Genomic DNA, 11420 nt, shown 5'->3' on the forward strand with positions numbered 1-11420 from the left:
TACCATTTAAGTACTTTTAATTCTTTTCTTTTTTATAAATGAGTGGGTGGGGAGATGGGAAAGAATTGTTAAGAATAGTCACCTCTCTTTCTCTCTATCTGTTTCATCCTTTACAGAGCAGGAGTTCCCACACCTACATGCCTTCCTCATGTAGTTCAATGAGAATTGAAAAGAAGAAGAGATTAAAAAGTACTTCAAATTTCTCAAGGGACTACAGAACAGGAAGGTTTATTTTGTTCATTGCTGAATCACTTTCCTGGCTCAGGTTTTTAAAATGTTATATTTGCTCTTTTTTTGTTACTAGTCCACGGAGAGTATGTATTGGTCATTTTGTAAATAATATAAACTTAATAAGCTTTTACAAGATTAAATGTATTCATCATTCATTCATTTAACCAGTAATTCCTAAATACTTAATATAGACTGCACCCTGAGAATACAAATGAACAAGAGTCAGTCATCGTATTGGCTCTCATGGAACTTACAGCCCACAAGGAGGAATAGACCTTAAGACAGAATCATGCAGATTGCAAAGACTACTATGGTCATGGAGGGCTTCGTGGAGGAGGTGGCTTTTGAGTTGAAACCTGAAGGATGAGAACGGGCCATACATGGAAGAGCTGAGGAAGAATATTCCAGGCAGAGCTCAGCAAGAGCAACGGCCTGGAGGCTGGATATAGAAAGAAACCAACATGACTGGAGGGTGGTAGGTGAGGGGAGAGTAGAGACTGGATCAGACCAGACCAAATTTCCAAACGGAAACGTGGCTCATTCCTGAAGAAGTATTCCAAATGGAACACTCCTATCCCTCCGTGAGGTAGGCCTAGGTGATCTGCCCCAGATTCCTGTGTGGGTGAGTGTTGATGGTACACTGATGCTTGGAAAGGCTAGATAACCTGCCCAAGTAGCACCAATGTCCACTGATCACCTATCCCCAGCACCAGCTCTTAGCAGGTAGGTAGGAGGGTGGGTGACTCAAGGCTAGCTGGTCAGGCCAGGATTTGGCCCAGGAAGAAAAGGATGTTAGTTCACCCACTTTTCTTCTGACTTCAATATGCAAAACTGTTCCCAGTAAACCAGGGCCAACTTTAGATACCACTGATGGTGGGTCATGGCTACACCAAAAGAAGATGTTTTGGTCGTGGGACCATCGAGCTCATTCCACAGACAGCTGCAGGAAATGATGGGCCTCCAGCACTGCAGAGAATCAGGCAGCCGAAGACTCCAGGGCCCCCACTCCCTTCCCCTCTGTATGGAGGGCTGACCTGAATAAGAGAAGGACAGTGGGAGAAGAGACACGTGAGCCACCAGCTCCTAGCTGTGCCCTTCCCAGGAGTGGGAGATAACAGATTGTATCTTCTGAAAATGAGGAATGTGGTATGTGAACTACCCTTTTTGGTAAAGGGTCAGATAGTCAATATTTTAGACATCACAGGCTATATATGGTCTCTGGAACACATTCTTCTTTGTTTTTAACTGTTAATTATTTTTTAATAACACTTCAAAAGGATTAAAAACCATTCTTAGCTTTCAGGGTCTACACTGAATCTGGCCAAGTAGGTTACAGTTTGTTGAGTCCTAAGCTAGACTACATTGCCCTGTCAAATTTCAAACTGAGGCTACGTAATCTGCATGACATGCTGCATAAACATTTCTTTTAATCTTTACAAGAATTCTCTGAGATAGGCCTTATATGACAACCTTATCCCCATTTTCCACACTCATCGGTGTTTTACGGTCAGGAGATGGAAGCTTGGAGAGGTCAAGACATCCACCCAAGGCCATGTGTCTAACAAACGATAGAAGCAAGGTCTGAACCCAGGCAGTCTGTTCTCAGGCTTCCTGGTCTTAATCACAACACTATACTATCCCCCACCATTAACTAGAGATACGGCTTTGGACAAATCCATTCGTCTTTCTGGGTACAGCCCCCATCTGTGCAGTAAGAGGGGTCTTCCTCAGTGTGAGAGGCACACCTGATGCTGTGTGGAATGATTTCCATGGTTCATACACACGGCATTAAATAATGTTGATTCCCACAGTGAGATGACTGTCCTTTCAAGTCTCTTAAATCTTCCAATGATGTCAGGGAAAAAGGTTCAGTATGACCCTCGCATATCTTTTAACATCTCTCCAGCACATGGTATTCTCCATTTCTATAACAGCTTTCCATTTTTACTGAGTTTCAAGGCTCAGCGTCTTCAGTAGGCGGTGATATCTAGCTAGAATTTAGTATCACTCTTCTATTCTTATTGTTACTTTCTGGTGTTGCTTTCATGGTTTTATTGTTATTGTTTTGTATGATTAATTTCTATTTATGGAAAGTGTTAGTGCTGCTATTGCTGCAATTCTCTTTTCCATTCCTTCATGGCTATAAGATTGCTGCTGAAGCTCCTGCCATCACATCCATGCCCAAACTGGAACAAGGGGTAAGGGCAGGTTTCAGCTACTTTTATCTCCTACTACCAAGAAAGCAAAAGAACTATACAGACATTGCATTGATCAGAACATGTCACATGGTCACCTATAGCAGCAAGAGAGGTTGAAAAAGTGAATGTTTGGCTGGACACATTGCCACCCTGAACTAATCAGGGTTCTACCATCAAGGAAAGGGCATAGATACTGGACTCAGTAATAAAAGTGTTTGCCATAGGCTGGGAAGCCTTTGAACCTTCTTCTTAGTGCCTGCAGAGGACAGGCCTGGAAGTTAGAGATGCGGGAGGATTTGGGGAATTAAGCAGAAAGCCAATTTCTTTTTACCTTGTTTGCCACCAAGATAGTGTGGCCACATAGAGCCGCCAAACACCAATGATCCGTCGTCGCTCGTAAGGAACAACGTGCAACGAGAAAAGCAATAATGTCACACGCTCTTACAGTAGTAAGAGTAGTGGTGAGAAATCTTACGGGTTTGTCCCCGTTGGCCACTACGGCACAAAGTGCCAAGCAAATTGCCTTTTCAGTCTCTATTATATAGAAGATATATTTTCTTAAGCACACACACCTCCAAATATGTACCCTAGAAACTAGGTCTGAAGTCTTATAAAATCTGTTTATGTGCACATTTCTTACTATTTCAAAAACTTTTCACATTTATGATTTGACCCAACAAGGATTTAGTGATGGCCCACTGTTCCCCAGGCACCTTCCCAAGTGCTAAGGATACAGGGGTGAAGTAGACCCACAAGAGGTATATATCCTGATGAAAGAGGCATACAAAAAACATAGAGAAGCAGGAAAGCCAGAATATTAAGGACTGAACCTGGGAATCAGACTTCTGGGTTTGAATACAAATTTTGTTGCTTTCTGGCTGTGTGGCTTTGGGCAAATTGTTTGCCTCTCTGTGCCTCAGTTTCCACAGCTATAAAATAAAATAATGAGGATAATTATACTACTTCCTTCATAGGGCTACAGTGAGACTGCTTCCTGGCTCATAGGGATTATTAGAACGACTTCTCCAAAGAACCAAGAAGCTAAGGGGCAGACAGCGTTTTAAAAGGTAAAAAAATGGGGATGACAAATTAGTACAGACCTCATTTGATGACTGTACACATTACATGGTTTAATTCCCATAAAGTGCTTAGAATTGTGACTGGTATGTAATAAGTACTCAATAAATGTTAACTATTATCTTATTTTGAGCATGGAGTTTTTACTGGCTGTTGCACAGTGATATGTAAATTCCCTAAAGACACTAAGGAATCCTCCAGGCCAGTTTTAACAGGCACTGTTGCTGCATTCTTGTGCTTAAGTTGAAGACTTCTTCCTTCAGTCACTTGTTCCAGGATGCATTTGTGTGAGGTAGGGAATCTGGCCCCAAGCATGGAAGACAAGTTTAAGATTTGGAAATAAAGTATAGTAAGATTGAAGTAGCAATGACGAGACTGAGCTTGCAAAAACCCTGATGACAGAACCGCTCTCCTGCACTATTTCTCATCCTCCACGCCCGCCTTCGTCAGAACACCAGTGACTGGTTATTATATCAGCATTTATCAGTAAAAAGGGGAAAATACAGACCTGGGCCTTCATGGAAAGTATTTTCACTCTCACAACCAGAATCTCCTGCCTTCAAAAAAATTATTGTTTTAAGATCTTTAACTTTTCCTGCAGCATCTTGATACCCAACTGTTTGAAAAGCATCTTTTCTGAGGAATGGTATTTCGTGGGACAATGTAACATAGTCTTTGCCAAGTGACTCAGTTTGAGATACATACACACACAAATATTTTTTCGATGTCAAGTGGCCCAAATTTACAGAGAAAAAGTGGGCATTGGTATCAGTTTGATGTCAGGGATTTTCCATGTTTGCAGGGCAGCTTTAAATACAGCTTGATTTGAAGGCATTTGAAGGCCAAGCTCCAGCCCCTTGTCAAGATGCTCCTGGCTGTGGTCCTTGCCTCTGCCCTACTCCTCTGCTCTGCGGCCAGCCAGAGGTGTTTGACCTTGACAGGGATCAAGGATGTCGAGTACCTCATCAACAACCTGCAGGTAAGCTGCAGACGGGGGCGCCAGCGGGAAAGGCAATTATTGAACATTTAAGTGAAATATAAGAGGATGAAAAATGCACCACCCACCATGGGTTCTTGTTTCTCCACTTACTTTTTTAGAAACATCCATCTTCAAAATGCAACTGCAGCACCAATGTGAGTAAATGCTCTTCTAAGATCTTTCCAAACTAATTTTAGTTTTCACATCTGGAATCTTCACTCTGAAATTTCTCTTTCGCAGGTGACTGATTGTTTGTGTCTGCCCATTCCTTCTGTAAGTATAGTAAAAGAAAATAATCTTGATCATGTTTTTTTAAAGGCTTTAAGTCAAAATTAATTGTTCTATTTGATATCTGAAATAAGAAACTGTTACTTAGTTACAATTGTTACAGATTAGTAACAATTTAAAAAAGCTTTCAAAACCTTGAAATTCTATGCTATTGATATATACATTTCTTTGCATTTAGTCTCCTTGAGAAGTCTGAACACTTTTCGATATTTAAAAAAGAATCTTGAATGTGTTTTTAGATTAGTGGCCATGTGCACAATTAAATCAAACTGGGACTGAGAATATAACAAATGATTTAGTTCATATCACAGTTTTCTAATCCATTTGCTGGTATCTCTAGGGTTGCAAAACAATGTAAATAAAATGACGTCCTTTTGTCCTTCCACTGGCCTAAACTCTCTACATACTTTGCCTTCTCCCTCCCTCCCTCCCTCCCTATCCTTCTGCTTAGCTGATTTAGAGTGGCTATTGCAAGGTTTGAAGCCTGCCTTCCAGGAGGATAGGGTGTCTGAGATTGTTCGTGGAGGGAAAGTGAAAAGGGTTTCCAGGGAGTCATTCCCCACTTTGGCGGAGAGAAAGCGTGGCAGGAATTTCCTGGTTAAGGTGAGGAAGCAGCACCTACCCAAGGAGCTGTTGTGCTTGACTCTCTCACAAGCCAGGCCTGGGAGAACCTGAGCTTTTCACCACAGCAGAGGTCAGGTGTCACTCCCTATCACAGTCCATCTATTATGCCTTCTGAGGAGGAACCACACATTTATGGCCCAGCCCATTCCCTCAGTTTTTAATCCATGGTTTTAGCTACTGCTGAAACAACGGCAGTATTCAACTGGCACACCCCATCAGGCTGGTGTGAAAAGGCTTTTCCTTTCTCTGTACTTTCAAACTCACTATGACAAGACTTGGAACAAGGAAGCATCCTCTGAAAAGTAGACTCAGCACTGGCTGTTTCCTGGGGTCCACAGGCCTCATGTTCCCTGGGGCACAACATACTGGAAATCTTCAGGGAGTGTCACTGTGGGAAAAGAGCCTTACCTTGAAATATTGAAGATCATTTCCTAGCCTGGCAAGGGACCTGTCTAAAAAACAATGCAAGTTTAGATTACATTGGTTAAGTTAAAATAGCCTCTAAAAGTGTTCTCTTTGTGATTCCTGCTCAAAGCTGTCCTCTGAGTGTTTCTTTTCCTAAATCCTTGTTATTTACTAGGACACCTGCACCTCAGCATGCTTCCAGGAGGGTCTGTCGCAGATGACCAACACCACAGTGAAAACAAGTTTCCTGCTGATTTTCAATCGGGTGAAGAAAACAGTTGAGGCCCTCCAGAACAACAAGTGTGGAGTGAGTGTGCTTTTATCTGTGAGGTGCTCTGGTTAGTTATTTTTGTGTGAATGTCAATGCCAACTCCATCTGAATGAGAAAGGGTGATAAAGTTGGAACTGGTAGTTCAAGGTTGATTAGGGACATATAAGAAATTTAATCAGAGCAAGAGAATTAAAGTGAGATCTGCCCGGATGGCTCATTGTTCCCTCTCCCTTTAAAAAACACTCACCCCTGTGTTGGCTTTTCCTTCTCTCCACCTCTTGAATAATGAAAGAATCTAGCCTGGTTGTAATTAGAAGCTAAAATCTAGAGAATCAGGGCTGTAGGCCATACAGTTCTACATAATCTTAGAGATTCAGTTTGCCGAGCGGATATTCTGGCCTGTAAGTTAAAGATTTCCTTCCATTGGCCAAGGAGGTGTTTAAGGGAAGACACATCCACATCCACGTGGAAGCTTGTCATCTGCCCTAAATGTCCACCAGCGCGTCCTCTTCTTGAGCATACACGCTGGTCGCTGGAGGAGAGGGGAGGGAGTGAACTTTTTTCATTACCGTCACCCTGTGAGGGCCCCTCCTCACTCAGCTACTGAACTGCGGGGGTTTCTGCCATCGACAGCATGCAGTTCTAAATGCTTAATATATACCGTTTCATTGAATACCTACCTTAATGACAATTGTCAGATTTACCACCCTCACATTGTAGAGACGGAAACTGAGGCTCAGTGAGGTTAACTGATTTGCCCAAGGCTGCATATTTAATAAGTGGCAGTGCTGAGATTTGAACTCTGGTCTATGGGACTCCTAAATCCCGCTCTTAGTCATTGTGCTATAAAATGACCTTGGAAGGACAGCCAAAAAGGACAAAAACAAAATTTTAAGCCTCAAAGCATCCCAAGAAGGTTTCCTCTAATGAGGAGATTTAGAGATTTAGGGCCACTTGATGTGTGTGTGTCTGTGTGTGTGTGTGGCAAGCAGACCCCTGAAATCCTACTTCAAAGTCAACCACCTATGCCGCCTACACAAAATGTTAGCAACTCCCCATCCATTTGCTCCATGCCTCAAGCCCCCCACTGCCAGCACACCCCCACCCCCACTGACCATCCCCCGCCCCCGTCCACTCACCAGGCTCTGGGCAGGGTGGTTCCTGGGGCTGCTGGGTTCCATACTGTTTTAGTCACTCTGCCTTTGTCAACTTTTATCCCAACAGTCTTTTTCCTGTGAACAGCCATGCAACCAAACCACAGCAGGCAATATGCTGACATTTCTGAAGACGCTCCTGGAAAGTTTCCAGAAAGAAGGGATGAGAGGCAGAGTGTGAAGCTGAAATGTTATTTATTCTATTTATTGAATTTAGAAAGCCTCCTCTTTAAGTTGTGGCAATTAAAAAATCAAATAAGCCATGCTTGCTAAGTCAAAATCAGTTTTAATAGTTTGTTTAAAATTTTATATCTTTATTTTGGAATAAACAGATCTTGGAAAAAAACTCAAGTCTGGTCTCCAGGTGCTTATTTGTTCCTTGATGCTCAGAACAAAGAAAGCTATAAGTCTGTCAATGGGCTGATGGGTCAAATACTCCTGTAATAACAGTAAGACTCGTTATCCTCAACACAGGCTTGAAGCCTCGTGAACCGTGTCTGGGCTGTTAGGAACAGGGCCGCACAGCAGGAAGAGAGTGGCAAGCGAGCAAAGCTTCATCTGTCGCTCCCCATCGCTCCCCATGGCTCACATTACTGCCTGAACCATCCCCCAGCCCCCCCCACACCCCCATCTGTGGGGAAACTGTCTACCATGAAACTGGTCCCTGGTGCCGAAAAGGCTGGGGGCCGCTGGTTTAGAGGAATCTACTAAGGGCAGTATTTTTCTAGGTACTGGTAAAATTAAAATTGCTTCTCCCTATGGGGCTAGACCATCCTTTGGTACTTTTGGTGTCAATAATACATACAGTTCAGAGCACCCAGAGCCAGGATTCCTCAAAGGGATTTCTGTCGGTTACAATGTCAAGAAATATCCATGTGACCTGCACAGCAAACAGGCCTTGGCCAGAGGTGAGGTTCTCTGATGATATGGGCAGTGTGGTCCCTGTAGCTGTGCAGCTCCATTAGTGACGGGGGTGGCATGAAATTCGCCCTCCACCTGCAGCCACGCCCCTCCCGCATAGGGGAAGTGGAGGAGTTTTAGCAAAGGGGGCCCAGGTCAGGGGAGTGTTTTATTATTTGGTGCAGAAATGGTGGGTCCATGGGTACATCCAATCATAATTATTTTAGTCTTAGTTTTGACAGAAAGAGCCAAGTTTCTCAGTGATTAACTGACGGTGACATGTCTATCAAAGGGCAACAAGCTGGATCTCTAAGTCCAGAGGCTTTCTGCTCACTGGTTTAAACTCTGTCTTCCCTCAGTGCTGAAGGCCATCAGGCATGTTGCAGGGGACACAGACCTCCATACAGACAGACAACAGTCATAGTCTGTTGACCCATCAGCTTCCCGAGAAAAGGGAGAACATCACGTGGCAGGGGGGTGGGAGTGGGGTATAGGTTCTGTCGAGGACGTTTCCTCAGGACCTCTCATAGCATGAGAATTCGTGCTCCAGCTATTACTGTTTTAATGAGTATCTCCCAGCATCTCCTATATTATTTCCTCCCCGAGACTCACAGTCTGACCCCTAAGTGTCCTCAGTGCCCTTCCTCTTGGCACCCAGCTCCCAGCAACGGAGGCCTGCCCTGCAGGGTGAGTCGAATGCGGGGTCCGGCTGTGGCTGCTGTGCCGGCTCCCTAGCTGGCCTGCGGATTCCCATGGACAAAGCGCTGAGAAAATGGTCTATCAAATAACATAGTTACTGTTATTTATTAATATTAATCATGTAATGATTAAGCCCTTACTCTATATGTACTAAGCATGCATTACCTCATTTAATCTCCTAATAAACCGTAGGAGGTAGGTATTATTATTTCTGTCTTACAGATGAGGAAATTAAGGCTCAGAAACGTTAAGTGACCTTCCCGAGGTCCCACGGGTGGTAAGAGTTAGAGTAGAGATCCAACCCCAGCTACCTCTGATTCCAAACTCTTTGCTCTCTCCATTCTGCTCTTTTCTCACTCTATATATCGTGTCTGTGTTGTGTTCCCTCTGACTACAGCCTGACAGTAAAAAAGATTCATAATAATATGGGTCCACATTCCATTTTCCAAAAACCTGGGGACCAGAGAGCTTTCAGAATTCAAACTGATTACCTGTTTAGAAAGAGAATACACAGTTCACACTTCTTACATTACACAACATCCATAGCAGGGCCTGGGGCAGGATCCTGTAATTAAACACATTAATATTCTGCAAAAAACAGAGGAGCAATCGCATGAGGTAGTCAGCTTTGGCAACCAAATGAATCTCAACAAATCTTGGGCTTTCAGAGCTGCTTGGATTTCAACATTATGATGAGGCATTTGTGGGCATTTCTTTAGCTCTGGCCCCACTTACAGAAAGGGGGGGCCCTCTCTTTGCACTGGGCACCTCCAGGAGGGACGGAGGCCTCTGTGGCTCCCTGGACAGCCTGCTGTGGCATCCAGGTTGTGGCAGCAGGGCCTTCTCCTCTCCTCTCCTCTCCTCTCCTCCATCTGGGTTTTCTGAATGACTGGCCCCAGACGCAGAGCTGTGCCACGTTATACAACATGGTTTACAGCCTGCAGCCTTGGAAGCCGCCCCCTCAGCAATGCTCACCCCACACGGGCATCACAACAAGGACAGACGCTAGTGGTTGGTGATGGTTTCACAACACAACCTGGGGATGCAATCAGCTGCCGGAGAAGATGGGCAGAGAGATAGGCTGCAACCCACTGTCACAGCTTAGTCACCAGCAGAGCTTGGCGGTTTCCCTTGGCTTTTCTGCAAAGGTGGAGTTACCCACCGGATGCACCCCTGCAGCCAGTTCAAAGCAGGATTCTCAGGGCCTGTCTGTGACGAGGTGCCCTGTCATCGCTCTCCTTCCTGTGCCAGAGGAGTTGAGATTTATCTAGAAGTCACCTTGGAGAAAGGAGAAAAAGAAGGACTAACATTTATTGTTTGCTGTGTACCAGGCACTCGGTTAATGATGTTTTGTTCAATATCTAGTTGGATCTTTACAACAAGCCCATGAGGTCGGTGTAGAATTATTGTCTGCAATTATGCCTAGTGCACAGATGAGGAAACCGAGGCCCAGAAAGTTTACCTGGTTACATAACTTGCCAGGGGCAAACTGCTCACAAGTGGAAAAGCCAAGATTCCAGCTCAGGTAACTGACTCTAGAGCTACATTCTTAAATCTGACCCACAGGAGGGTGTCGGCTCTCAACACAGTCAGTCTCAACAACCTGGCTGCCTTGTCCAGGTTGCCAGGCCCCCAGCAGAGCTGTGCCCAGGAGATTCCAGATCAGGGCACATTGTCACTGGCCAAAGCCAAGCCCAGATGCTTCTGGCCTGAAAGCTGACCAGTCCACATCCGTCTGTCTGTCTCTCCCTCTCTGCCCATCCATCCCATTTGAGGCAGGAGGATACCCTGCAGTCTCAGCCCTGCAATTCCTTTCCTACCCTGCTCCCCTCCTCATTCACCCCAGACCAACACCTTTCTTCCTCTGCAAAGGGAGCGCTCAGCAGAAATGCAAAGACCATTCACCCATTGAAAGTGTACAACTCAGTGGATTTGAGTATATTCACAGGGCTGTGCAACCATCACCACAATCTGATTTCAGAACATTTTCGTCACCCGCAAAAGAAACCCTGTACACATTAGCAGCCATTCCCCATCCTCCCTTCCCCCAGCCTAATCAACTAATAATCTACTTTCTGTCTCTACTGTATAAATTTACCTCTTCTGGATTTTTCCTATAATTGGAATATGACGTGTTCTTCTGGGACTGGCATCTTTGACTTACCATGATGCTTTCAAGGTTCATTATGTTGTAGCACGTATCAGTACTTCATTTCTTTTTATTTTTTTAATTTTAATTTTATTATGATTATTATTTTGGCCACGCCGTGCTGCATGTGAGATCTTAGTTCCCCCACCAGGGATAGAACCCACGTCCCATGCAGTGGAAGTATAGAGTCTTAACCACTGACCACCAGGGAAGTTCCACTTCATTTGTTTTTATAGCCAAATAATATTTCTTTGCATGGATATATGGCATTTTATTTATCCATTCATCAGTTGATAGACATTTGTGTTGATTCCACTCTTTGGCTATTATGAATAATGCTGCTATGAACATTCATTTAAAGGTTTTTTGTGTGAACATGTTTTCATTTCTCTTGGGTATATACCTATGAGTAGAATTGCTAGGTCATAAGGTAATGCTATATTTA

At 44.1% G+C, this 11420-nt stretch overlaps 1 protein-coding gene across 1 annotated transcript; it reads left to right on the forward strand.

The window, feature by feature from the left end:
• The first annotated feature begins 4342 nt into the window (after nt 1–4342).
• Nucleotides 4343–7494, forward strand: IL9 (interleukin 9). The gene is made up of 5 exons (XM_032628798.1): nt 4343–4485; nt 4605–4640; nt 4726–4758; nt 5978–6109; nt 7298–7494. Exons 1-5 carry the CDS (start codon nt 4372–4374, stop codon nt 7406–7408), a joined length of 426 nt encoding a protein of 141 aa, XP_032484689.1. The 5' UTR covers nt 4343–4371; the 3' UTR covers nt 7409–7494.
• Nucleotides 7495–11420: the final 3926 nt, after the last annotated feature.

This window comes from Phocoena sinus, chromosome 3 (genome assembly GCF_008692025.1).
Source record: "Phocoena sinus isolate mPhoSin1 chromosome 3, mPhoSin1.pri, whole genome shotgun sequence".
NCBI classification, from domain to species: domain Eukaryota; kingdom Metazoa; phylum Chordata; class Mammalia; order Artiodactyla; family Phocoenidae; genus Phocoena; species Phocoena sinus.

What these genes read in the sequence shown, in the direction of transcription:
- IL9 (XM_032628798.1), top strand. Translation starts at nt 4,372, where the DNA reads ATGCTCCTGGCTGTGGTCCTTGCCTCTGCCCTACTCCTCTGCTCTGCG. An exon ending in TGTGTCTGCCCATTCCTTCT is followed by an intron (nt 4,759 to 5,977) that starts GTAAGTATAGTA and finishes GTTATTTACTAG; the next exon opens with GACACCTGCACCTCAGCATG. An exon ending in TCCAGAACAACAAGTGTGGA is followed by an intron (nt 6,110 to 7,297) that starts GTGAGTGTGCTT and finishes TTATCCCAACAG; the next exon opens with TCTTTTTCCTGTGAACAGCC.